Source organism: Alligator mississippiensis, chromosome 4, assembly GCF_030867095.1.
Source record: "Alligator mississippiensis isolate rAllMis1 chromosome 4, rAllMis1, whole genome shotgun sequence".
Classification (NCBI taxonomy): Eukaryota; Metazoa; Chordata; order Crocodylia; family Alligatoridae; genus Alligator; species Alligator mississippiensis.
Window position 1 is genome coordinate 138602108 of NC_081827.1, and position 26888 is coordinate 138628995.

The following is a 26888-nucleotide window of genomic DNA, read 5'->3' on the forward strand; positions in this document are numbered from 1 at the left end:
CAGTTTGCGGCGGCGGCAGGAGGTTTTGGCAGCATGGTGGTGGCTCAGCGGCACGCAGCCATCCTCCCTCACCCCCCGTGCTGCACCGCTGCCGTCGGCCACGCGGCTCCAAGCATGGCTCCGTGGCGGTGGCGGGAGGTTTTGGAGACAGAGGCAGTCACCGCTAGTCAAATCGCTGGCGATTTGATTGTGCGATTTTTGCTTTATGCTTTACCTCAGAACCTAACCCCTGCGTGAAGTACTTCTTATGTTCTTACCTCAATATATTTTACTTTCTTCAGAGTTGGAGGTTAGCCCTATATTTCCTGGTTTTATAATGCTCTGTTTAGGGATTGTTGCAGCATCCTGTTTTGTCTTTTTCTCTTAAGTTACTTCTGCGTACTTTCAACCTGAACTCAATCTTAATATAGTTTTCTGTCTGGGAATAGTATTAGTTTATGGCTGGCAGTACAGCCCAGTATGATTTCAGATAAATAAAACCACCTATCTTTAGTGATGTACAGCAGTAGAGAACACTTGCGGATCTTTTTACAACTTGTCCAAAGCTGTGGTAACTGGTTTCAGTATATGTTGCATGCCTGTTGTTTGTCTTTGGTTTGATACTGACTCATTTGACTGTGATATTTCTACCTATACTGTCACTACTTGCTCTATAAAGTGTCATCCTGTTTGTAATGAGTAGCTTCTGAAATATTTCTTACGCCTTGAGTGGTAATTAGTTTTGATTGCTGCTCTCTCTTGACTAAGGCTGAAGCAAAATAATTATTGTATGAGTATTTATTTCATGATTTTTATAATTTTCTTTATTCCCAAAGCATTTGTTTTTGACTAAAAGAGACATCAAATGAGCACTCTGTGTAAATGCTACAAGCTTCATGTTCTCTTATCCTCTTCTAGACTTCATATTTTAATTTCAGTATATCTTATTTATTCTAATAGTTTTAATATAGTTAAACCTTGCCCATATTTCCATATTTAATTTGAAACAGATTTATTGTTTATTATTTATGGTTAAAAAAAATAAAAATCCAATCAAAATTGATTTTTAAAAAAATGTTTTTTTAATCTACCCTAAGTATATCAGCATGAATATATAATCTATGGAGTTTGGGACCAGTTCTATGGAGGTGACTTCTACTAGTAAAAGTTATATGGTTCAGATTAACTTCAACCTGTGACATACATAGCTGTGTTGAAAAAATGCCCTAAAAGGAGCAGAGTATAATGGGCAAAACTGTTCTTTCACCAGTGTAGTTTATTTCTCTTAGAAGCGTGGGAGAACAGCAGAAAGCACACTTCGGCCATTAGAAACTGCAGCAGCTGAAGGAGCACTGTATCAGTTGTGTATATATATCCTGGTAAAATGTTCTAAGTATAAATGAGTGCTAGTTTTGAGACAAATAAGTAGGACACAGCTTCCTACTTGGAATTTTTGTCATGGTTCTCTACCTGTGATATTTCTAAGCTAGAAGAGGGAAAATATAAACCTCATGATATGGCTCCAGTAATGGGTGCAAAACAAAGGTTTGTCAAGTTACCTCCATGGCTTTATGAGCACTTGTGGTGCTCGGGCCAGGTGCCAGATGATTGGAAGATAGCCAATGTGGTCCCCATCTTTAAAAAAGGGAGGAGGGAGGACCCGGGCAACTATAGGCCCGTCAGTCTTACCTCAATCCTGGGGAAGCTCTTTGAGAAGATCATCAAGGAACACATCTGTGATGGGCCGGCATCGGGGATGATGCTCAAGGGCAACCAGCATGGTTTCATTAGGGGCGGGTCATGTCAGACCAACCTGATTGCCTTTTACGATCAGGTCACAAAAGCATTGGATACAGGTATCGCCGTGGATGTAATCTTTCTGGACTTCAGCAAGACCTTTGACACTGTCAACCATCCCATCCTCATTAAAAAAACTAGGCGACTGGCATTGATGCCTACAAAGTCAGATGGATTGCAAATTGGCTGAAGGGTCGTACTCAGAGGGTGGTGGTGGACAGGTCATATTTGACCTGGGGGGAAGTGGGCAGCAGAGTCCCCCAGGGTTCGGTCCATGGGCCCGCGCTGTTCAATTTCTTTATCGGCGATTTGGACGACAGGGTGAAAAGCAACCTGTTCAAATTTGCTGATGATACCAAAATTTGGGGTGAGGTGGGCACGCTAGTAGGGAGGGTAAGACTGCAGCAAGACCTGGATAGGTTGCAGGGGTGGGCTAACAAAAACAGGATGCGTTTCAATACTGACAAGTGCAGGGTGCTGCACTTGGGCAGTAGTAACCAGCAGCACACATATAAGATGGGAAACTCCCTTCTTAAGAGCACGGAGACAGAAAGGGATCTTGGAGTCGTTATTGACTCCAAGATGAACATGGAACAACAATGCAAGGTCATGGTCGGTAGGGCTAACCAGACCTTATTGTGCATCCACAGGTGCATCTCAAGTAGGGCCAAGGAGGTGATCCTCCCCCTCTACACGACACTGGTCAGGCCACAGCTGGAGTACTGTGTTCAGTTCTGGGCACCCCACTTCAAGAGGGATGTGGACAGCATTGAGAGGGTCCAGAGGAGGGCCACCTGCATGATCCGGGGACAGCAGGGCAGACCCTACAATGAGAGGCTATGGTACCTGAACCTGTTCAGCCTTCACAAGAGAAGGCTGAGGGTGGACCTGGTGACAGTCTATAAACTCACTAGGGGGGACCAGAAGGGCTTGGTGGAGACCTTGTTTCCCCTAGTGCCCCCCAGGATAACAAGGAATAATGGCCACAAGTTGTTGGAGAGTAGGTTTAGATTAGACATCCATAAGAACTACTTCACAGTCAGGGCGGCTAGGATCTGGAACCAACTTCCAAGGGAAGTGGTGCTGGCTCCTACCCTGGGGGGTCTTTAAGAAGAAGCTTGATGCCTACCTGGCTGGGGTCATTTGAGCCCAGTTTTCCTCCTGCCCAGGCAGGGGGTCAGACTTGGAAGATCTACAAGGTCGCTTCCGACCCTACTTCTATGATTCTATATGTACATATCGATATCTTAATCCAAAGACTAAGGTATCTTTCATTTTGTAATACAGTATAAATTATATAAGTTACATAAGTGAATAGAGGGAAAAGCAGATGTCTTACTTGCCAGTCAGACTTGGGATGTGTCAATTTGTATGCAAGGAAATAGTGTCTTAGTGGGCAGTGGAAAAGATTAGTTTATCAGATACCCATTACAAGTAATGATGCCAAGTTGCAAGATCAAATTTAGTCCTGGCCCAAGCAGATAGAATTTCCTTGACTTCATTAGAAGTGGCAAAAAGCAAGGCAGCATGGTATAGTAGGGACTAACTCATTCTGAGAGGCCTAAGCTGTCATAGGTAACAGCCTACTTCTGATGCTATGAACAGACTTGAAGAGGACAGCTCTTTGTTCATTGGAATTGTGGTGCTAAGGCTGAGTTTGTCTTGTTTTCACAGTGATAAAGAGCTGATAAACTTCAGTGAACAGAATTTCACTTGCTTTGTTAGTTTACTCTCCAAAACAATATTCTTGATATATTATCCTAACTAGGAACACCCAAGTGGTGTTCTGTATTATGTGTAAAAGAGGTAACTGTAAACATTTCTGAATATCAAAGATGTTTGGACAGGGAAAGAAGTTTGCAAGGTTCAAAATCAATTCCTGTTTATAAGCCAGACTCTGCCTTGTAGATGGCTGGTAGGTCTGAAGTAAGAATTTTACAGTCCCTAGCTTCTTTCCTAGTATCCGTTCATTGTGTATGTGGGAGTCCTTGTGTAATTCTGTTACATTTTCTGCTTGTCCACTTTAATGTGAACAGTGAGACTTGAGCAGTGGGCAGCAACCAGAGCACTGGAACTGTTAGGTTTGGGGGCTCCAGAGGGTATCATTTTACATTTGAAAGCACTACAGAGGCATAGAGCAGGGGTGGGCAATTACTTTGGCTGGAGGGCCACTTAATGAGTTTTGGTGGGCCGTCGAGGGCCACAAGGATAGCCCCTCCCCTTAACAGGTGCCACATCCCCTGGTCCCCATCTTGGGACTGGAAGTCCTGCCCCTAACCCCTGATTTTTGCCTCCGGAAGTCCCTCCCCTTGCCCCAGAAGAAATCCTTTGGGGGTGGGGGGGGGGTAGCCATCGTGAAAGTGGAAAAGAAAAATAAATCATACTAAAAATCAAACATTTGCTATAACATATTTTAATTTTATTTCAATTTTTGTCCTGATTTATGTGTGCTGGTCTAGTGTATACAGAGGAGATTGCTTCACAGCTCAAAATAGTCTTGCTCTTGTATGTTGTGTTGGGGAGTAGAGGGGTCTGTGTGTGGTTGGGAAGGTGTGGTGGTGGTAGGGTGTGAGGGGGGGCCAAGAGGAATGTGGGCATGTGTAGGTGTGGGATGGGTATGGTGGACATGGGAGTGTGGGTATGGTGGTGGGGTGGTTGGTGTGTGGCGGAGGTGTATGGGAGTGCGCGCGCGCGTGTGTGTGTGTGTGTGTGTGTGTAGGGGGAGCGGTGTTGGGGGGGGGGTTGGATGTGTGTGCGTGGGGAGCTTTCCCCTCGCCCGCTCTGTGACATGGCTGAGCCCAGCCCCTCTGCAGATGGGGCCGGGGGCAAATGGGTGTTGCCTGCCTGGCTGCAAAGGGGTGGGAAAGCAGCTGCCACCAATGGGAAGCAAGGGAAGTCCCTAGGAGAGGGAGAGCAGAGCCTGGTGCCATTGGCTCTTTTGACATCTGTCCCATGCCTGCCCAGCAGGGCTGTAGCTGAGCCCGTGCTGGCTCCTACTGCTGCTCCTGCCTTACCTGCTTGTCCCACACCTGCCTGGCAGGGCTGCAGCCAAACTTGCTTTGGCTCCTGGTGCTGCTGCTTCCACTACACCTGCCTGTCCCACACCTGCCTGGTGGGGCTGCAGTCAAGCCCATGCTGGCTTCTGCTGTTGCTTCTGCCTCACCTGCCTGTCCTGCACCTGTTTGGTGGGGCTTTGTGAGCAGCTGAGCTCCTTCATGCCCCCCCTCCATTCACAAGCTGTTCTGCCCAGCCATGCAAGAGCAGGACCAAAGCGAGCTGCAGATAGAGCCTGCCCTGCTCCCCTCAGTGCTGCAGCTTCCCCTTCCTACTTGCTGCCCAGAGTGCTGCAGCAGGGACAGAAGGAAGGGTTGTTGGAGGCTGGGGGGACCCAACAGTTCCCCAGGTGGCTGCAACAGTGGCAGCAGCAGCCCTGCTTGGAAACTGTGCAGACTGGCTGGGGCCCTCCCACAGGGGAGGCTAGGAGTGCAGTACATGCTGCCCCGACAAGAGCCAACAGTACTCAGACCCTTGTGGAGCATAGCAGGTGCAGCCGCTGGCCAGGCTGGATGCAGTTAATTGGTGCGTGCCTGACTGCAGCTGGATCCAGTTAGCTAGCAGGCTGGATCTGACCCATGGGCTGTACTTTGCCCATCCCGGGCAAAGAGCTACAAAACTAACTCTTTCAGAGGCCTCCAAATTCCACAGAAAGTTATATCCTCAATAGAGGTGCACCAATACGTCGGTCCGATACTGGATCAGCACCAATGTAAAGAAAATTGAGTGTATTGGAAACTGGCCTGATGTGGCCAATAATTTGGCCAATAAATGCCTCTGCATGCGCACAGCCGCAGTGCAGCACGTAGGTGGTGAGGAGCACAACCCTGCAGCGTGGAGAATTGTGTGCAGCTGGTAAGTCTGTTGTGGTGGAAGAAGAGGGGGGAGGGAAGGGAAGGGATGTGGGAGACAGATCAACGCCCCCTGTAGCGAGGGAGTGGGGCAGGGGATATGGAGGCGGTGCCCAGCCAGGTGGGGCAGTGGATGGAGGCGTGTTTCATCTGGAGCACGTGGGGGGGCGCCTATGGAGGGAGAGGGGAGCTGCTGCCACCCCACGTTTTGCTGCTGCCGCGTGCCCTGAGTGCAGCTTCCTTGCGCCAGGAAGAGCCTGGCACAGCCCTGTCCCGCCCCCCCCACGTAGATCTGGGGGCACACCCCTCTTCACACCCCCCCCAATGTCCTCCTGAGGTGTGCACAGCAGCGGGAGCTGCCCTCCCCACCCCACGGCCCCCAGACAATCCACGGTTCCATCCCACACCCAGCCTCTGCCCCTGTCCCACTCCCTTCCTCACTGCAGGGACCTTAATCCGCCCCCCAACGCCTCTTCCCTCCTTCCTCCCCATCCACCACAATAGACTTACCAGCTGCACCCACTGTATCAGAAATCAGATCGGTATCAGCCGATATGCCTCCTTAAAAATCAGCTATCAGTATCAGCCCCTAGAATATCTATTGATGCACCCCTAATCCTCAACACTGGCAGGGAGGTGAGTGATATCCACCCCTCTTCCTGGCCACCCACCCCAAGTCCTAATTTGAAAGGCTAGGGTTCTCCCTGGCTTCCATTAACTGTAACAGGTAATTCTGCAGATTGCCTTTATCCATTAATTTTACTGTTGTTATGATGCCATGCCATGAATATATGAGTTTTTTAGCAAGTCTAATGGTAAATTATTTTGCCTTGTAGGTACACACTGGAGAAGACGTGAGGTACCACGACATAATAGACTGGTAAGAAATAAAGGTGTTTGCAAGCATCTTACCCCAAGGCAGGTTTTACTTTTTATTTTTTACAGTGTTTCAGAAATTTGTTAAAAGAAGAATACATTTCTCTGAAAATAAAGCCAATAAAACAACCGAATATGTCCACTTTCCAGAATCATTGCACACAAGTGTTGAAAAGCCAGAGGTGTGGGCAAGCAGAAGCTCTCCCTGGCCCCACTTTTCTTTTGGCACAAATGTCACTTCTGTCCTTGTTCATAATCAACCATGCACCTTTAAAAGTACAAAAAATAGTAGTAGTATTGTAATTGTGCTGAGGCCAAGCACTGCAAACACAAGTTACACTTCAGAGAAATCCAAAATATTACTGTGGCCTTGACTTTGAGTTTCCTTGGTTTGTGACCAATATTTTTCATAGTTTCATAGTAGTTATGGGCTGGAATGGACCTTACAGATCATCGAGTCCAGTCCCAAAGGTGACTAAAATATCTGTCATGGCTTCTCTCAGCTTTGACTCCCCCTCTTTTCTGGGAATTTCCTAAAAGGTGTTGTGATTCAGGAAAGTCATACATGATCACTAAGTAAGGAACACAGAGCATGTTGCCATGAATTATTTTTAATAATCTGAAGGTTTGTAGTAGTCACCTTGTGTGCTTTGTATTTGTTTATTTGCACTAAGCAGTAATTTTAGTGATTTACCAAAGCAGTTTGACTGGCTTCATCCCTTTTTTTCTTATCTTAGATTTATATAGTAAGTTCTTTGAGGAAGAGACCAGCTTCTTTTTGTGTAGTGACTGCATTGGTGGGGCCATGATCAAATTGTTGGAATTCTTCCATCAATCAGCAATATATAACAAATTTTAAATATCTTGGGTCAACCACTTTGGGTATATGAGGATCTGAAAGAAAGTTGTTTAGTGAGCTTCTGTCTTGCATTCAGAACCACAATTTTAAAGTTGCTTTCCTGGTGGGTTGCTTTGCTTTGTTTTGTTTATTTGATGGGGGTGTTACCTAACCTGCTCAGACACTTTTGGAAATCCTGTGAGGCATTTTTGGGCACCTATATACTCTTATAACTTTGGTGCTTAAAGCTCACACTACATACTTCTAATAAAAGTCTTTTCACAGACTTCTAATAAAACCGTGAATGACTAGAGTTTCTGTTTCTCATTTCTAAAATAAAATAAAAGCAAGGGGAAAGAGGAAAGGCCTTTAGGCCATTTTCGTATGCCTTAAGGCAAAAAAAAAAGTCTTTGAATGTTACATTTAAACTTTAAAGCAATATGAAAAAAGAAATGTAACATACAGGCTGCTTGCAGATGTGAAAAAAACAAACAAACCACTTTAAACTTGGCACATTCCCATTCCGAGCCCAGCTCATGCCCAAAAGAGGCAGTGTATTAGTTCGACATTGTATAGTTCAGGTGCTTTAGTGGAGCCTTTTTGGCACTTATCTAATAGCTGATTGAATCCGCTTTAGATAAAAGTGCCAAAAAAATTCCTCTAAAGCGCTTGATCTATACAGACGCTGTGGTGCTGGATCAAAGTAATGTGCTGCTTCTTCTAGTAAAGTGTTTTTTGGGGGCAGGGGGGAGTTCACATCTGCAAGCAGCCAGAATGTTTTCTTAAGTATTTGAGTGACCCCACCCTTCAATTTTGTTTGCAAATTTTGTAGATTCCCCCTCCTTTTCTTCCTCTTCTCCTCCACACATACCTAAGTATAGATGCAACTTGTTTTTTGTGTATGTGGACAAATGTTTTACTACAGCAATCTGGCACACTGTTTAGTTAAAATGATTTAATCTTAAACATTTATTACTAACATTTTTTTTTAAAACTAAACACTTACTTTGTTACAAATTGTTGAGCACAGAGGTTATTACCCAGGTTAGTCTGAAGTCAGGCATCAGGTAAGGCAGTGTGACACCTTAAAGAATAACTGGTTAAGAGAGCCCTGACGTTTCATGGCAACAAATTACTTTGTCAGATACTACCTCAACGTGTTACTTGAAGTTACTGGCTTCATCTCTCTAACCAAACCACCTTCATCTAACTTTTATCACTTCTAACTGTGGTTTAGCTTGGAATTCCTAGAACAAAAAAAATGCCTGTTGATCAAGATTGGAGCAATGTTTACCCAGTTGCAGCATCATTTAAGCCTTCTGTAGTTCCACTTCCCATTCGAATGGGCTACCCAATGAAGAAAAGAGCACCTCCATCAAAAGAGGGCAACTTGGAGCTTATAAAGGTAGGAATTAATTCATTTTAGTTCATCTTGAAAATCAAGTCACGAAAGTAAATGCTTGGTGGTATGGGTAGATATTTACTGTTTGATATTTTAAATACATGAGAAAAAGGTGAACATGGCTCATTCTAACATAGCCCTGCACCAAAGTAGAAATATAAATGAAGCCAATCAGATTTGTTTTGTTCATCTTTGTAAAAGGCTTGCACAGTGCATTGATGTTTAATTAAACTTACATTAGATCAAAGGTAGGAAAAGACACTTGCACAATAATCCTCTCCCTTGATTTTCTGATCAGTTTTTTTGTGCATGAAAGAAGTATTGAAAATGTGATTGGAATTTGTTTTAGCAAGTTACTGCCTGGTCAAGGTAGTCCACACATACCAGTTTACAAATAAAATATTTTTTCTAACATTTTCAAAAATATTTTGTTTCAGATTCCCAATTTTTTGCATCTTACTCCTGGTGCAGTTAAGAAACACTGTGCAGCTCTTAAAAGTGAGTTATTTTGCATTTTCTTTCATTTTTCTTTTTTTCTTTGCATTTTCTTGCCTCCTTGTCTTAAGATAGGGGTTGGCAACATTTTGCCTCCCAGGCCAAAGTTTGCAACCTGACTCCCTGCCACAAGCTCCTTTCTACCCCCAAAAGAATATGAGGTGCCTGCACCGTCATTGCAGATATCTGCTGCTCTGCAATGAGAGTATGGTAAGTGCTGGTAAGAAAGAGCTTTAGGGAGGGCTCTATAAGAGTGCTGTGGAGGAGGCATGCACCTTGGTGCAGCTCCATACCACCTGATTTCACACACCAGATCTGGTCTAAGGTTGTACATTGCTAGCCCCTGAGATACTCCATTCCACAATGCAATAAGAAAATGACCCACATCTAAAGATGGAATTTGTCAGACTTCGCTGTCAGTATTGTCCAGTATCTTATTTTGTGGTCTCATTGAAATTGAATGTAATAAGAAACATAAGTCTGCATATTCACTTTTTTCCCCCTCTAAGGAAGTTGGGGTTAGCTCAGGTGACTGGCTGTAGGCAGATGTTGCTTGTGATGTGCTAGCAAGACTCTTTCTGTTAGGTCTAGGTAATGTTAGGAAATGAATGAATCCAGTGTCTTGATGAGAATGGAGTTTGGATGTAACTCAATGATAAGACTAGGGCTGGTTTACACAGCTTTCTTTAACTGGTATATCTGTGTCAGTTAACTGCAGTTTATTCACTGCAGCTATATTGGTACAACCCCCATAATGAACTGGGAAATGTTTTACTGGGAGATGTTCTTAGTCTCCTTCCCATGCAGGTATAAGCATGTTTATATCGATATAACTCAAGCCGCACTGAGGGATATAGTCCTTTAACTTTACTCTTCTACTAACGTTGGCATAATCTGTGTGCATTGAGGCCTGAAATAACATGGAGGAAAGCATCTGGAAGAACAGAGGAAAATTAAATAAGTACCCCAATTGAAAGTGTATCTGGTACAGGTTAGTTCTGTTAGATACTACTGTATGTTCCTCCTTGATACCCAGGTTGTGGCTGAGGTCAAGACCAGTTCTATATCTGTACTCAAGAAGCTCAGTCTTCTCCCTTCCATGAGGATTCTATCCTAGTTATCTACATCTTTTCCCCCTCGGTAATTATCACTATAATGTGCTCTTTTTGGTATTTCATTCTACAGTGGCTTGGAATATAAAGCTAATGTAGAATGTAGCAACCCGCTGAGCTGGTGGAATTCCATGCATGCTAGGGTACATGTGTAATATTTTTCTTCCCTCCCCAGACCATGGCTTGCAACCTAGCCTTCTGCTGTCCAATCCCTCATTCCACCCAAGGCCAGGTTCAACTTCTTTGTGCGTTGTAGGTTGCTAACCCTTGCTTTAAAGGTTAACTTTTTTGGGGAAGACATACAGTAAGAGTTCTTCAGTAGATAACAAAGCTAATATTTAAGGAAGAGGAAGGGAAGGAGGGAGGAAGGAAGTCATTGGTGTGATCCTGTAATGTGATCTTGTAATGGCTTTGATATTTTTCAGTATTTATTCCATATGGTTTCTGCTTAAATACACAAAATTCCTTTAAAAGGTAAATACAGATACATGATGGTACTGTCCCGTTGTCACCTGAATGTCAATAATATTGCTTGAATCAAACTTGGTTGTTTGTTTTTATTTCTTCAGATTTCTGCACTGTATGGCCAACTGCATTGGACAGTGATGAGAAATGTGAGCAGCATTTTCCTGTTGAAATTGACACAGTAGATTATGTTTCAGCAGGGCCATCTATTCGTAATCCCAAAGCAAGAGTGGTAACCTTAAGAGTAAGTAGTAAGTAGACCTTACTGACAAGAAGCCATTTTGTCCTAGTATTCTTGAGGAAAAAAGCTTGATTTAAAGGGACATATGTAGAGCGTTACTGTTCATCTTCAAGTTAAAGGCAGTGGAAGACCAAAAATGTCATGCTTTCTGACAGTATTTAAAGAAGAGAGGTAAAGTTATCAGCTGCATAATTTATAACTGCAGGCATTCAGTTCCATAACAGATATGCTGAAGAAAACGTAGTTTTTTCTTGTGTCAGGGTATGCCTGTCCAATAATTTCCCTGGTTAGCTTCTCAAGCATTTTGGGACCAATATCATTCATGTATCTTCTGGGATGCCCTTATTGCTTTTGCATTTTTCATTTACTGTAAGTAAGGACCAGCTGAAATCAGGATTTTGTGAAATGCAGCATTGCCCGCAAAAAGCATGAAATCCACACAGACTGCCATTGAGATGGCTGCTGTGCCCCCACCCCTCACTACTGATTGGCTGTGAGGGCTACCTATCGTGTTGCCCTGCCTCTACCAATCAGCGGTGAGGTGCAGGGCGGCATGACCAGCAGCCCTTGCAGCCAGTCAGTGATGAGGTGTGGGGCTGCACGACAGGCAGTCTTCACAGCCAATCAGTGGAGAGGGGTGGGGCCACCAGCTCCCCACAGTTGATCAGAGCCACACTCTGCCTATGAATGGCTACTGGGCCCTGTATTCTGCCCACAGAATTGGCAGGCAGCCACCTCAAATTCAGTTGGTCCCCAACTATAAGACTTAAAATGAGAACTAATCTATGCTCTGGCCTTAGGTCTTCCTTAATAGCATTAAAATAGTAGTGTCCTCAGGCTAGCAGCATTGCTCATTTTTTAATTAGTTAAAATGTGATAGTGGCAGAGCTTGAATTGGAACTCTGCCTGAGAACAGAAATCCAGACTAGGAGTTTAATTCTCTGGTGACTAGAGGCCACCAGAGCCTCTAGTCTTTTATTCTTGGCCTTAAAAGTGATCTGTAAAAGTCAAAGGGGTGTTTTAAGACAGATCTGTGACACTATTCTAACTTTACCTGACATTTACTCTGCAAATAGCAAGAATATCAAGTTTTGTTATACCTCGGAGGGCTACGAATTCCTTGGTGACCTAGAACATTGAGGAGGTAATTGACTTAGGGATTCAAACACTACCCTTTATATTCAGGAGTTCACAGGACAAAAAGTTTTTATGTTTTCTGAGAAAAAAACAGAGAAAGCAGATGCTTCTTGTGGGCATGTTTGGATATTGAAAGCCTACTTGGGGTCTGGTTGGGGGAAAAAACACGATGCCTTTTTACACTTTTTCCGACTATTTTGATTTGTGTATAAGTATCTCAGTCTTAAGTGATATGCTTATCTCAAGGGCCCTAATACAGTTTTAATCTTTAGTAATATTACAAGATAGACATCCATTTGGGTGCAGTTGCAAGTGCATGTATAAACTAGATGTAAAAATAATAAATATTGTAATTATCTAACAAAAGGAGCATTACAAACCCAGAAAATAAAGAGTTGGACTTAAAAAATATACAACAATTTAATGGTTTTTGGCATTCAAATAATCTTAACTCTTCCTTCAGTGACACCTGGCAAAAACTGTACAGTTGTGATTAAGACACTGTTTTGTTTCTTATCCCACCAGAGTGTAAAACTGTGTGTTAAACTTCATATGTGAATACTTAACAAACAGACAATGCTACCATGTGATATTTTTACTGATTGGTTGGCATGTAATATTTACCTTAAGTATTAGTCAGTTAATTTTTTTAAGGCAGAGTTACCAGTAAACAAGAGCAGTACAAAGCACAGCTGCAATACGGCTAGTGGTACTAGACATATTGGGGCTCTCTCATGCCACCGACTCATTACAAATTACTGTACTTTCTCTTATACCACATCCATCTTTTTCTCCATAATCAGCCTTCCAGAGTTGTGTATCTGAAGCAGAGAGGTTGATTTCTTTGCTGGAAGAGAAGTGGGGTGGAACATTGCAAATAGACACTGACTTATGGCTCCCAACATGGCTCTCGTTTCCCACTAGGGCTGCATACAGCAGGGACAGAATCCAGTGATAACACTCTTTAACAGTTGCTGGTGAGGCAGTAACTTTTGGCTAGAGAACTAATGACCTAACTGAGGGTGAGAGAGCTGCTGCATGCAGTCTGTAGTCTGTTGATGAGGTTTGTGGTATAGAAATAATCAGGGCTATCCCTGCGGGGGGGCGCATTGGGACGACTGCCCCAGGCCCTGTGAAGATGGGCAGAGTGGCTGCGGCGACTTTGCATTGCTGCTGGCTTCGGCGCCCCCCTGCCAAATCCATCACCTCCAGCCACTCAGCAACCCCTTCCCCCACCGCCGAATCCGCCACCAGCTTCCTCACATCTGGAGGCAGGGCCCCGCAAAGACTGATTTGCCCTAGGCCCTGCACCCTGCTTGGGTCACCTATGGAAATAACACATTATTTGCAAGAACTTTATATAAAGAGCTATGTACAGTAAAGAAGTAACAGTCTTCCTACTGTCCTTGAAGAGGTCTGAGGCCTAGCCTTGTTGTCCTACCACACTAGAAAATTTCTGCTTTTTCCACCAAACTGACTCCTGGAATGACACCCTTCCTGGAAACTGTTTCCAGGAGGATTTACTCTGTCACATGAATGGTCATGACTCTGGAAAAATCTTGGGGGTTTTTTTGATTTTTTTTCTACATTCTGTCTTTCAAAAACAAGGTGCATGTTTCATTTAGGGGAGTGGGAGCTATAAGAAAATAAGGTGTTTGCAAATTAGCAACAACTAACCACCATCCTTCCTATTACAGCAGTGTCTGTAGCCTACAAAATACCAATTTTTAATAACACACACTATTTAGAAGGTTGTAATTAAGCTATTTATCAGCTATCCATTCAAAGCTGTTCCTTCTTGAAATCATTTGGGACAGTGAAATACTGACACATACTAAATTTCTTGAAATACCCAAGTTTTAATTTAATTGTAATTTAATTAATTAAACTTGCTTATAGATTCTTGAAAAACTTAATGTGTACTCAAAGAATAAGTGCTGTAATTTTGGTAAAGATACCTATCTTTTCATACAGATCAAAGAGGTTGAACCTGTATTTAAAGTTAAGAAGGATTTTCATTTTACAGTAATTGGAGTTGAGACTCTTTCCTTTAGTAGTTGTAAATAACCATCTTCGGTGTTATAGGAGTCGTCATGTGAATTCTATGAGAAGTGGTATTTTTGGTCATGAAATTTTGAGGAAAGTCTGTATGGACATGCAAACTGGGTTTGGTGGTCAGATTTTATAGAGCAGGCAGGGTAAGGAAAGGGATAGTAAGGACCTCAGAACCTGTTTCAATTGATAATTCCTTCCTCTGCCATAGCAGGGGACCCCTGCTACTAGAAATGAAAGTGCAGCACCACAGAGGCTAGCTGTAGGTCAGTCAGTTTGTTGCCAGAGGAGATAGGAAGCAAGTGAGGGGAAGTAAAGATGCAGACCAGATCAATAAACTTGTTAATCGGGACAGAAGAGGAAACCTGTCAGCCTGGCCATGAAGACTAGCAGTCAGGAAGGGAGAGGAGGAAGGGCTGTATAAGTCTAGCCCAGGGCCAGATGTGCAACTGGTTCTGATTAGGAAGGGGGAAGGAGCTGAAGAATACCTCTCCAAGATGAGCACTTTTTCAGTTGAGTTGTTTATAGCCTGACTAGCAATTTGGGATGCTTGGGAAGCCACAGGCAGGGTAGGATGCCTGGGAGACACCCTGTGGTAGGAAAGGCTAAGGCCCAGGGGAAGAGCCCTTCCAGGGCCTGAGACCCAGGGGGCTGTGTGGGCCTGAATCTGAGTAGCGTGTGGGAGGTGCTAAGGCCCAAGGATGGAGCCCTACCAGAGTCTGGGACCTAGGGGGCTGTGTGGGGCTAAAGATGAGCAAAGGGAAGAGAGAGAGAGGGCTTGGGGCCCAACATTAAGAGGTTGAAGACCAGGGAAAGAGCCCTGTAAGGGTCTGGGATCCAGAGGACTGCGTAGGGCTGAAGCAGAGAAGAAAGAGAGGAGAAAATGATCTGACCTGGGGTCCAGGGCCTGGTGGGCCAAGGAGACCAGAGTTGAGAAGGAAAGGCAGGGGGAGAGAGAGCGTGAGTGCTTTGCAAGGGTCAGGGCCCTTCAGCAACTGTGCAGGCCAAGGGCCCAGAGTGCAGGGAGCCCTTAAAGCAGTGAAGACCTAAAGGGTCACAGTTGAGGGCTGACAAGTCCTGAGACAGAAGAGCAAGTAAGACAGGCTCAGGGAGTCTGTAGATAAGGGAAAGGCCAGAAGTGAAATGTCTTGCTCAAGCAAGGATCAGGGCTGGAAGCTGGCTGCTTAGGGATGAGCAAGACAGTGAAATACCAAGGGCTTACTCTGATCTCTGAGTACAGCCTCCCATATCTTACCTAGTCATCAAGGCATGGCAGGCCAAATGTAGGGCAGTGGTCTGAGAGAATAGTGGGCAGAACAGGGACTGGAGTGCCCTCTAGGACAGCACTTCTCAAGCTGTGTGTTGTGGCCCAAAAATGGGTTGCAAGAATATATGAAAGGGTTGTGAACAAACTTCAAAAATGGATTCTCTTTTAAAGGGGAAAAATGTGGGAAACCATGGATTTTGCCTCGCAGGCTATCTGAGTTGCAGCCTGCAAAGGGCTACTTGTGGGCCCCCCCATACCCACACATCCACCCCCTGCCCCACACAAGGTAGGGCTGGGGGCAGCAGGTAGGGAGTGAGGGGCACTGGCAGGACCAGGGGGCTGTTTTCTGTTTAAAGTATTAACTGGGTCAGGACTGGCCATCAATGTTTACAAATGGGTCCTGGTACAAAAAAGTTTGAGAACCACTGCTCCAGGGCAGTGCTTCTAAACATTTTTTTGTACCAGGACCCATTTGCAAGGATCAGTGGCTTGTCATGACCCATACCCCCCTGCCCTGCTGCAGCCTTGGCTCCTGGCCACCTTCCCCCAGTGCCATCAGGCACCTTCTTCCTCCCCCCCCCCCCAATACACACACCTATCCCCTCTGTCCATGCATACATGCTGCTTCCCCCACCCTGACAGTCCCCAAGCCCTGGCCCTCCAACCCTTGCTCCCCATATACTTACCTTCATCTGGCAGCTGAGGCTGCTGCCACAACCCTGCCTGGCTGTGTTGTAATCATCCCCTAATCATGCTGCCAGCCTGCAAGGGGAAACCTGCGCTTTTGCATGCTTTTCTGGCACTTGCTTACACCCCTTTGAAATATTCTTGAGCAGGATTATATTTAGAGCCCTGGACATGGTAGTACCGCTTAAATACCAAATAGATGGAATAAGATCTGGTTTTAAGGGTGTGCAACCAGATCCTTCCAAGAGAATGGGTTTTTGTTTGTTTGTTTGTTTCTGCCCAGATTAGACCAAAATACTCCTTTTTCAAATTGCTCTTAGCGGGGTGAGCCACTTGGAGAAGAAAGCCATATGAACGTGACCCTGTCTTGAACAGAGCCAGACCCCCTCAAGTGTACTGAAACTTCTAGAACATTCCACATTTGGGAGGAGTTGTAATGGTTATTTTGCAAGGATGGGTGATCTACAGTGAGAGGAAGCACACTCTTTCCCTCCCCAACCCAAAATATCTACATAATGGAAAAGTGCAGTGAGCAAAAGACAGAAATGTATTTTGAACTGCTTTTTAAAATTTCCGTGCAAATAGATAGCTTTAATTTCTACAGTCTTGCATCCTGATTCGACAAATGGTCCAACAGCCCAGGTGAAGGGTCACAATGTGGCTACACTGCTTTTGGTATCTCGGCTAACTTGGGTATTACTAGGAGCATGAAGTTCTAGATAGTTTCTATTGGTAAAATCTTGAAGGACAGTAACCAAAAACAATCCAGTGTGGTTCTCTTAGTGTAGATAATATTTTGTTTACTAGTCCATTTTAAAAGTAAAACACACATTTTTTTGTGTTTCCAGTATGTTTCAGATACTGGGGTTTTTTAAAATTAGTTAAGTAAACTAAATTGCTTTTTTGGTAACATTTCGTTAGAATTCTAACTTCCATCCAAATGTAAGTTGACACTTGTGAATAAAAAATATGGTATGCATTAGTACAAAAAATTAATCATTTACAACTTTTAACATAATAGTAAAAATTAAAGATCCAAATAAAGGCATATAGAGTAAGGATGTAAATATCGTTTTAAAATATCCATTGAAGCTCCTCTACTCATATCAGTTAAATGATTAACCTATAATACAGCAGCTCAGATGCAGCTGCTGCTAGGAGCTGCTCCCAGCTGCTAGAGCCCTTTGACTGGGAGGAAGGAGCACCTGATTATTTAAAGTATTGATTGATTATTTAAATTAAGGTTTCCTATTTGATTTAAAACTTTGGTTTAAGTGGATGATTTAAATTGATTTGCCCTGACTCAATTCCAAATAGAGGGAATTGATTGCCAGTGGCAGGATGTCTTCAGATTTGTGTTTCCTAAAAACTGGTGCATGTGCTTCATAGGGTGGGACCATCTTTTAATACTCATGTTACAGTAAGGGTTCTGCTAGTTATGGTGACATACAACAAAATCAAAATGCAGGTAATCCACATGAAGTCGCTTGTCAGCCATCTTGATTGCTTGTGTCATATTTGATTGTCCTAAATTCAGAATCCAGTTGCCCATTCTATAGATAGACATGGGACATGTCAAATGGACATTGTTTTTTCTATTTAATACTTTTTTCCTGATATGCTTATTTCTTTTAGCTCTTTAGTTACTCCTTGATTTTTGACATTTTTAAAGCCTTTACATGATTATTCTGCAGGTTTTTTTCCCCAAGCAGGATTTTTGAACTTTGAGCAGTTTCCCAGATTGTTGCTTGTTCTTTGAATTTTTTTCTTTTCAGAGGAATTTGTGTGCTGTTGCTTAATATAAGTATTATTAGTTAAGGCAAGACGGGGAAGGCTGTTGGTACTAGGTGTTGCCAGGTTTCTGGACTGGAGAACCCCTTGACTCTCCCCAACTGGGGAACCTTGCAACACTCCCACAGCACTCCATTTTCAGTGTTGAGACTGGTGCTGTCCCGGTCAGTCAGTTGATTGTCCCTTTTAGGATAGGGACATGCTACATGTTTAATTTATGGCAGAATACAAACCAGCCACAAAAATCCACAAAATATGTGGAACATCTGTGTAGCTGGCTTGCCACTTCATGAAGCTATGAATCATTAGCATATGTAGCAGTGGTATTATCTATGGCACAGTTAATATGTTTATTGCACCTTAAATGTAGTGTGTTTCAGAGTCCTCTGAATCCTCCGCTCATTGTCATTTCAAGTAATTTACAGCCAGTAAAAGCAATTTACCTATTATTGCTTAGACTCTGCATGTAATCGCTCTCATCGCTTCTCGGCCTCTTGAAGGCTCAGATCAAGTGTAGTGTTCAATCTGACTTCCTCTTAGTTGGAGTCTTCTGCTACGTAGTTGCTTTCTCTGCAATTTCAGATTGAACTTGAAGCAAAACTACTGGGTGAAAACCAGTAACTTCTGTTACATAGGTGGTTAGACTAGACAATCATTATGATCTGTAATGTCTTTAATAGCTGTGTACATCCTTCATCCATTTAAATATCCCCCAGTAATAGAGTAGTATTCTAGAGAACCTTGAACTGATATAAAAAAAAAAAAAATTTCTTCTTCTGCTTTAGGACTCTTGTGGCAAACAATTTTGGGAATCTAAGAGTGTGTCCTAGTGATGTATGCAAAAGTTACCTGCTATTTTTTTTAGCTTTGGGAAGATGGGAAATTAATTTACCCAACACTTTTCATTCTGAAATAATATCTGATCTGTGTTCAATCACATTACTTATTAAAAGAACTTGAGGAAATTCTTCAAATTTATGCCTCTGCCCTGGTTTTTATATTTGAGTAAAAGTTTTCTGACACAAATTGCCTAACAATTTTTTAAATATTTGGCAGTGTATGAGGACTGGATTTGTAAAAGAACTAATAACATTTTTCTTGTACTTCAAGGTTAAACTTTCCAAGCTGAATTTAGATGACCATGCGAAAAAGAAGCTTATTAAACTTGTAGGAGAGCGGTACAGCAAGGATACAGATATCCTTACCATTACAACAGACAGGTATGGTAACACAAGAAAAGTGTCTGTGGCTTTGGTCCTATTAGAAATTAGTGAAGATGTCTTCAGTAACATATCAATTTGTCTTACTAACCCAGTACTCCTTTCTGACCTAATGATGATGAAAATAAACTCTTCAGCTGTTTTGTTTCTAAAGACATTCCTAATAATTGTCTAGAAGATCACCAGTTGATGGCAAAGTATGGGGTTTTTTTAATTGCTATTTTATACATTTAGTTAATGTTTACAGTTACATGCAGCAGAGTGTAAGGGAGTAGTTTATTTGCCAGAACAACCGACTGCATTTCAGAGGCTTATCCAGAAATGTGGTTCATTTGTAAACCAATGTGTCCTAAAAATTAAGGATGTAATTCAGGAATAGGATACATGTTGTTACTATGGGAGTGTCTCTTTGGCTACATAATGTTGTTCAAGTGCTTACTAGGTAATCTTTACAATTCTCTGACTCTAAACATTACCCGCATTTTGTAGATATGGAAATTAAGAGTAACCATGACTGGCATGGAGTCTAATCAAGTTTTGTCATGAGCCTTTGCGTACCAGTTAGAGCCGATCACCTCCTATTACAACTAAGTTTATTAAATACAATTTACAATTACTTATTTTTGTAGGTTGTTCTATTGTTACTTACTGTTAAGTTGAAGTCCCCTTTCCCAGTCTGCAGTGATTTGTTTAGAAAAATTAAAAATCTTAGTTTTGAAAAGATGAAGGTACAGCTGTGGTTTTCTCGCCAACATTATAACCTCTTACTCACTGGTTCTTGTGCCCCAAGGCTTTGAACAAGGGTGATGTGTCATCTTGCAGGAACTGGCTGCCAAGCCTCTGGAGCATAGTTGTGTCCGAGCGGGTCTGTCAGCAGCCCCTCGTTCCCAGGGTGTGGCTTACTCCCATGGCAGGGCAGGGTGGAATAGACACCAGGCTGAGACTCCACACCCTCCAGCGGGGACTAGGTATGTGTTTATCGGCAGGGATCCAGGTTTTCCATTTGTGGGAAAACATGGATTTTCTCATTTAAAGGAAAAAACCTGGGAAATGGCTGGTTTTCCCTTGCAGGCTAGCAAAGTTTCAGCTTGCAAGGGGCTGCTTGCAGCCAGGGGGAGCAGGATGTAGGGGGTGCCATGTGCATTTGTTTGCATGCACATGAATGTGACAGCCAGACAGTAATGGAGAGCAGCTCTCAGAGCTCCCTCCAGGTAACTTTATGGGGAGAGGGGGCACAAACAGCCTGCTGATATGTGCCCCCTGAGACTCCTGTGCTCACAGTGGGCTGCCGGGCTGCAGCCTGGCCAGACCAGCTCGGGGGGTGGGGGGGAGGACAGCTGCAGCTGGACCCACGTCCTAGTGAAGTGAAAGGGGCAGGAGGAGCTCTGATTTTCCATGATAAAAAAAAAAAAAACATTAAATCAAGCATCAAAATACATTGGTATTTAGAATTTATTTTATTATAATGATTGAGGCATGGGTAGGCTTCCAAATTGCTTTAAAATTGTAAATATATCAATAAAGCATTGTGTTCAACTGACATGCATGCATACATACATATGAACGAACACGTGAGTTTAAGGTACTAGAGGTCACATTTCAGCCAAGTTGATTTCCTACCCCATTTCCCATATTTCCTTGTAGTGAGGATTTAACTATTGTTTTAAAAAAATTATCCTTTCAACCTCCTCTAATTATATCAGTTAAAAGATTAATTGATAACCAGGGCTTCTGTATTTTTTCTGTTTAACAATCCCAAATTCTCTGATAAAAATTCCCAAATCTGTGTTTTTCTGCGATTTAAAATGAAGTGTGTGTGTGTGTGTGTGTGGATGGATGCCTGGGGTGGGGGCAGTTCCTGCCTTCCCTGCCTCACTCGTTCTCTTCTGGAGCAGACAGCACAGCCCAGCCTAGGGCTGGAAAGCATGTTGGGATGCTGGGGGACTGTGATTCAACTTAAACCAGCAATGGATCTGGGACAGAAGTTTCATAAACTGGTTTGACCCAAATCAGTTAAGTCTCATACTACATTCAACCAGATTTATCTTAAACCAGTTTCAGCCATTTTGAAACTGGCATATGTGCACTGAACTTCTATTCTGTTACAGGTTTAAATCAGTTTCTGATTATTTAAACTGGCTTCTGTGTAACTTCTGTTCCTGAACAAACAAGAGCCAGCCATGTCACATTGTGGCAAGAAGAAAAAAGATGCATCATGCTGTGATGTATAAACAGGGGTTCAATAGGAAGATCTGGCCCTTTTATGAAGACAGACAGCCCTCGGGTAGGAACCCAGCTGTGGGTGGTTAGCTGTGAGTAAAAACCCAAGAGGTAGAAAGAGCAAGGAGCTTGAGCTGGGAAGGAACAGTTTGTGACCAGGAGGCAGCTTGGAATCCAGAAGAGCTCGCTTTTAAGAAGGGGCCAGAGCTACAGAGGTTTTTCCTGCCACCTAGAGAAAGGTTAAGGTTTTGCTTTAGTCATTTGTTCGGGGCAAGAACTGTTGTGTGTACTAAGAGGAATGGCTGAAGGGCTCCCAAGGAAGCCAGTCTGTGACACAGCAGGAACCCCAAACCCATTTACAAAGGGGGTCATGTCAGAAATCTGAAATAATCTTTCTAAGCTACTCAACAGCAGTAAGGCCTTACCTGGAGTATTGTTTCCAGGTTGGGGCTCCAAAGGTCATGAAAGGTATGGATCAGCTTCAGAGACTCCAGAGGGGAGCAATAGAAGGGTCAGAGTTCTAGAATGAGTGCTGCATTGAGAAAAAATTAAAGAAACTGGATCTGGTTAATCTAGGGAAAAACAGGCTGAAGGAAGATACATCTTTCAGTATGTGTAAAAGGTTACTGCAGAGAGGAAAGGGAGTACCTTTTGCTTCATGTTCACTTGGGGATAGGAGTAAGAGTAATGGTGTTTAAGCTGCAGCAAGAGAAATTGGTTGATGTTAGGGAACACTTTCCAACTATAAAGAAAGTTAAGCATTGGAATGAGTTACATAGGGAAGCTGGAATCTCTGTCATTGGTTGCTTTTAGGAACAGGTCAGACAGACTTCTGTCAAGATTGGTTTAGGTACAGTTGATCCTGCCTTTGGGCAAGGGGGTGATCTGAATGATCCATTAAGACCCCTTCTAACCCTATTTGCTGTGATGGTAGGAAGGCAGTTAATGGTGAAGTATTAGATTTGAGTTAACACTGCAACAGCTAAGAACCACTTTTGTAGGATTTTTTGCCCTCGGGAACTTGTGCAGCAGTAGCGTGAACTTTTTAAAAATGATGGAGTTGCTCTGTTTTAAATCCTAACATATATAAAGGATCAATGTTTGTCATCATCAATTTACTAGGCTGACTACTGTAATCCTGGTTATATATGTCAGAAACTAGTACATCAGGAAATTCAGATTGCAGCTCTATTTATTATTGATTTAGTACAACAGAAGTATCTCTTCCATCATGATGGTGATGTATGTCATTGCACAGATCGATAGATATAATTTGAGAGGGCTGTAAAGAAATTCCAAGTGTGGTTGTGCTTTGAAACAAATTACTCACTTGATAATGTTTTTGAGGTGTGAGGGGCTTTTAATGATACCTCACAAAATTGGCATTTGTTACATGTTATTTTCATATATCTAGGTTGCTTTCATCATGCTTAATTTTGCCTTCAATCCAATTCTCTTTGTGCTTACATCTTTTATTTTCTTAGGAAATAATTAAAGTTAAATGATACTTCACCAATTAGGGATCATGTGAAACAAGATTTAATGTTCTTGGTAGAACTCCTCAGGTGGTACTAGGGGCTGACATTATTTCATGAGAGAGGTCTGGCCCACCTCCAATCTGGAGGCAGTATTTTTTTTTTTTAATTGCACTAAACTAAAAGCAAGCTCTGCCCATGAATAGAAGCATTGAACTTTTCTTTGGGTTTGTATTTTAAAAGAAAAAAGTATAATGTTACACACATTTTATATTCCCTAAAGAAACAGTCACCTTGTCAGTTCTAAGACTTGAATTAGGTTCAGTCATGCAAAGTATTGGACAAAATGTGGCAAGTCTTTGTGGACAGACTTATGGTTGATTAAGCAGTAGACCTTTAGTTTTCTGACAGTTGCTAGCAGCCTGTGGTCAGGAACTCTTTCATGCTTGATGCGTTGGAAATTCTGGTTCTTTGAATGAAAATGGATTCTCTCAGTTTTGAGCATCGTCACCAATAATAAAAGCTTCTGTAAGACGGGTCTCTTCAGGTAACTTTCTTTAAATCTACTCCTGTTACTTGATTATGAATACTTAAATATTTGAGTCCATCCCTGTGTGTTATTTTGACTAAATCCTGGCTGCTATTTGTGTGTGCTGTAGAAGTAGTTATTCCAATAAGGATTCATTTTAATGTGTTAGGAAATTGCTCTGGAAGCCATGCCCCGACCTGGTATTTCACCTTTTTGTAAGTCTGTAAATGAGCTCTTATACATTAGATTCTAGAGACCACTCCATTTAATGTTTCTCAGTATTGTTAACACAATCTTTTTCTGATCCAGTAACTGGTAGTAGAAACTTGTTGGTAGTAGAATATTGAGCAACTGCTCGGGTTAAGACTGACCCCTGAGTAGGTACAAAACATGTCAGTAACTGTGAGCTGTAACTAACCTAGCCCTGCCACTGTAATGATACAAGTGGAGCAAGACTTGTACCTGTTTCATTCCAGGTTAAATTTAGTGGCATGCAGAGGTAACAGTTGTAGTATAATAATTCATGCTGAGTAGAAACACTTTTCCTTCTTCCCCCCCTCCTCTCTGCCAACTTTCCTTTTCATTCCTTAGAAGTGATTAAAAGGAAAGAAAGTGCAGTGCAGAAAACCATGTTGTTGAATGGATGTGCAGCTGTTTGGGGTTCTAATCTGTATTTTGTTTCTAAGATTTTAGATTGTGTTAAAAATACGATTGTACTTCCTTTTACAAGTTTTTAGTTTGGTTTTTCAGTAATTTGGATCTAGCTGGGTCATTCCTAAGAAGAGAGGATAAGTAGGAAGTACTGCGTGATCTTCTTCTTCCCTTGCCTCGTTCAGAATGGGAAAAGCATCATTGACTAATGCTTCTTTGTTGGGTTTTAGGAGTTTTTGGGAGTTTGCAGTGGGAGAGGAGTAGGTGCTGTGCTGGCCGTCAAGGGACTGCCTCAATATAGGATGGCTCCCCTGCCATATATAGCTATCATATGCAGGTCAGAAGAGGAAAATAAGAACAGCTTATGACTAACACCCTACCTTCCAGCCTGGAAAGGAGTCTGAAAGTTGGTTTGAGGAATCAGTATGAATCAAAGGGGAAAATGGAGCACAGTGGGACACCCACTTTCTCAAGTGGGGGATTGCAAGAGCCAGTTGTGTGATGGGATGATCTTCAGCATCCCTGCTGTACGCTATTTTTGGAAGCAATACGTTGTCTCTCTAGATCAGTGTTTCTGAACCAGGGTGCTGTGACACTTTGGGGTGCCTTGAGATCCTTTCAAGGGTGCCATGGGGTGCCACACAGTGTTAGCAGTGTTAGGTGTACAAACAAGATTTGCAGAGATTTCAAATGGGAATCCATTGTGTCAAAAACATTCTACCCTGTTGTGGTCTTTCTGAGATCTTTGCAACAAAAGAATTGCTCTATTATTTTTTCTTCAACCAAAAACAAGTGAAAACTAAGATCTGGCACTTTTTCCAAGGGGTGCCTTGAATCTAAAAAGGTTGAGAACCACTACTCTGGACCTCAAGTAGCACTTGGTTATTAAGGGCTCTGAGCTGCTTGTATTAGTTGTATCCCTATACCTGACCATTAGTCAAGGATTGTACATTTTACTTACCTTACAGAGTAGATTATGTATCCCATTCTGATTGAGAGTTTCTCTTCAATTTGGTATTATCTTGACCCAAGTTTGTTGAGATTTTTTTTAAGTTAGAAGCTAATGTATGGTTTTTCTTTATATGTACTATTTTATTTAATGAATTTTCTTCAGCCAATTGAATAACATGCTTTTTTCAGAACTGAAATCTCATGCAGTCCAGACTGACCTGTGACCATTGAAAGCAGAATTTCATTAAGGGTTGGGTCTGGCAGAGACTTTGAACAGACTTTAATGGTTACTGAAATCTGCTTTATTGTTTGAGCTTTAAGACTCCATTTGGTTTTCCATTTATTCGTTCACTCTTCATCTTGTGCTTAAAAGCATAATAATGTGTCAATAACTTGTAATTAGACATGGCTTGAGCAATAGATTGTGAACTGAAGCTTAATACAAAACCTCCCTACAATATGGGGGTACAGAATATACAAACTCTTTTAACTTTTTGCTATTAGATTATAGATCCCAGAAGGTACCAGCTGTATTTCAAAATATTTTATTTGCTTTTGAATTTCAGATGTCCCCTAAGGAGACAAAACTATGATTATGGAATATACCTCCTCACAGTTTTGTACCATGAATCTTGGGTAAGCAATTGAATTTATCTAACAAACTAAACACCACTTATTTCAGAAAAGAACTCTTCACCTATGATGATATTCTGTTAACTATAAAAATCTCGATGGGCATGATTGGTGCAGTTAGACTATTTAAATGCATAATCAATTATTCTGTCCAAAATGAACCACGGAGTGCATTTCTCTAACTTTTTGGCTTGCTTTAGTTTTTGATACTGCATGCACCAAATATTCTATCGCAGAAACTTAAAATCTTAGAAGTAAACTCTATTCTACAGACCATAGTAATTAATAGTTAATTTAAGACCCTATGATCAACATTCAGGTAACCTTTTTGATGCTTCTGTTCTCAATAGTTAGTAATTTATCACCTATATGTGAAATTAGGGACTCTGGCAAGGTATACTTCCTTTTGACCAGAAACATCCCTAATGAATGCACGTGTTGTAATTTTAGACAGCATGCTATTAAGTATTAAATACAGCCTGTGAATTTATGTATTTTAAGAAACTTTTATTTTCACTGGTACATTACCAGTATGGGTATTTTTTCCTGTTTAACAGCATTACAAATCATGAACTCTGGTGACAGATCAGAGTTTCCAATAGTAAGCAATGACAACGGAGTCTAAACACTGTTCTTTTTATTAATTCCAGACAAACAACCTGTCTCCTTTGCTCTAGCATTACTTAGTGATGGAAGATTGGGCTATATGATAGTGCAGTGCAAGTGGTTGGTGTGTATTCAATACACACAAGTCTCTTGCCCCTTTATTACCTTTCAACTTCCATGTTAATATTTGATGAACTCATCAATCAGTTGTAATTGTCTTTGATTTCCATGAAAAATTGATGGCCTGCTGTGACACATCTGATTTTTTTTTTTTTTTTTTTTTTTTTTTCCCCATGATCAGTGGTAATCCCTTTTAACAGAGCTGATGAAAGGCAGTGTGGATGCATTTTGTTAACTATAAGCAAACAGGCTCTGTCTATTTTAATCTATGTGAACTTTAAATATTGGTGGGGATTAGCCTTCCCTATAGACAGTAACATTAAACTCACTACAGGAGTAATCTTGAGATTTGGTCACCTTGCCAACAGAGTAGTGCCATGTTTGTTTGTGTGAATGTTCTTGGTAAAGGGTAATAAGACGAAGAGGGTTGGGCTTTCTA

At 42.2% G+C, this 26888-nt stretch overlaps 1 protein-coding gene across 1 annotated transcript in view; it reads left to right on the forward strand.

The window, feature by feature from the left end:
* The window catches only part of MRPS35 (mitochondrial ribosomal protein S35), a 53854-nt gene that overhangs the window by 6638 nt on the left and 20328 nt on the right, over window positions 1–26888 (forward strand). Inside the window, exons 2-7 of the mRNA XM_006278074.4 lie at window positions 6518–6561; window positions 8633–8800; window positions 9235–9295; window positions 10974–11113; window positions 19155–19264; window positions 25657–25726. Of these exons, the coding sequence (XP_006278136.2) occupies window positions 6518–6561; window positions 8633–8800; window positions 9235–9295; window positions 10974–11113; window positions 19155–19264; window positions 25657–25726 (593 nt within the window). The remainder of the gene's footprint in view (window positions 1–6517; window positions 6562–8632; window positions 8801–9234; window positions 9296–10973; window positions 11114–19154; window positions 19265–25656; window positions 25727–26888) is intronic.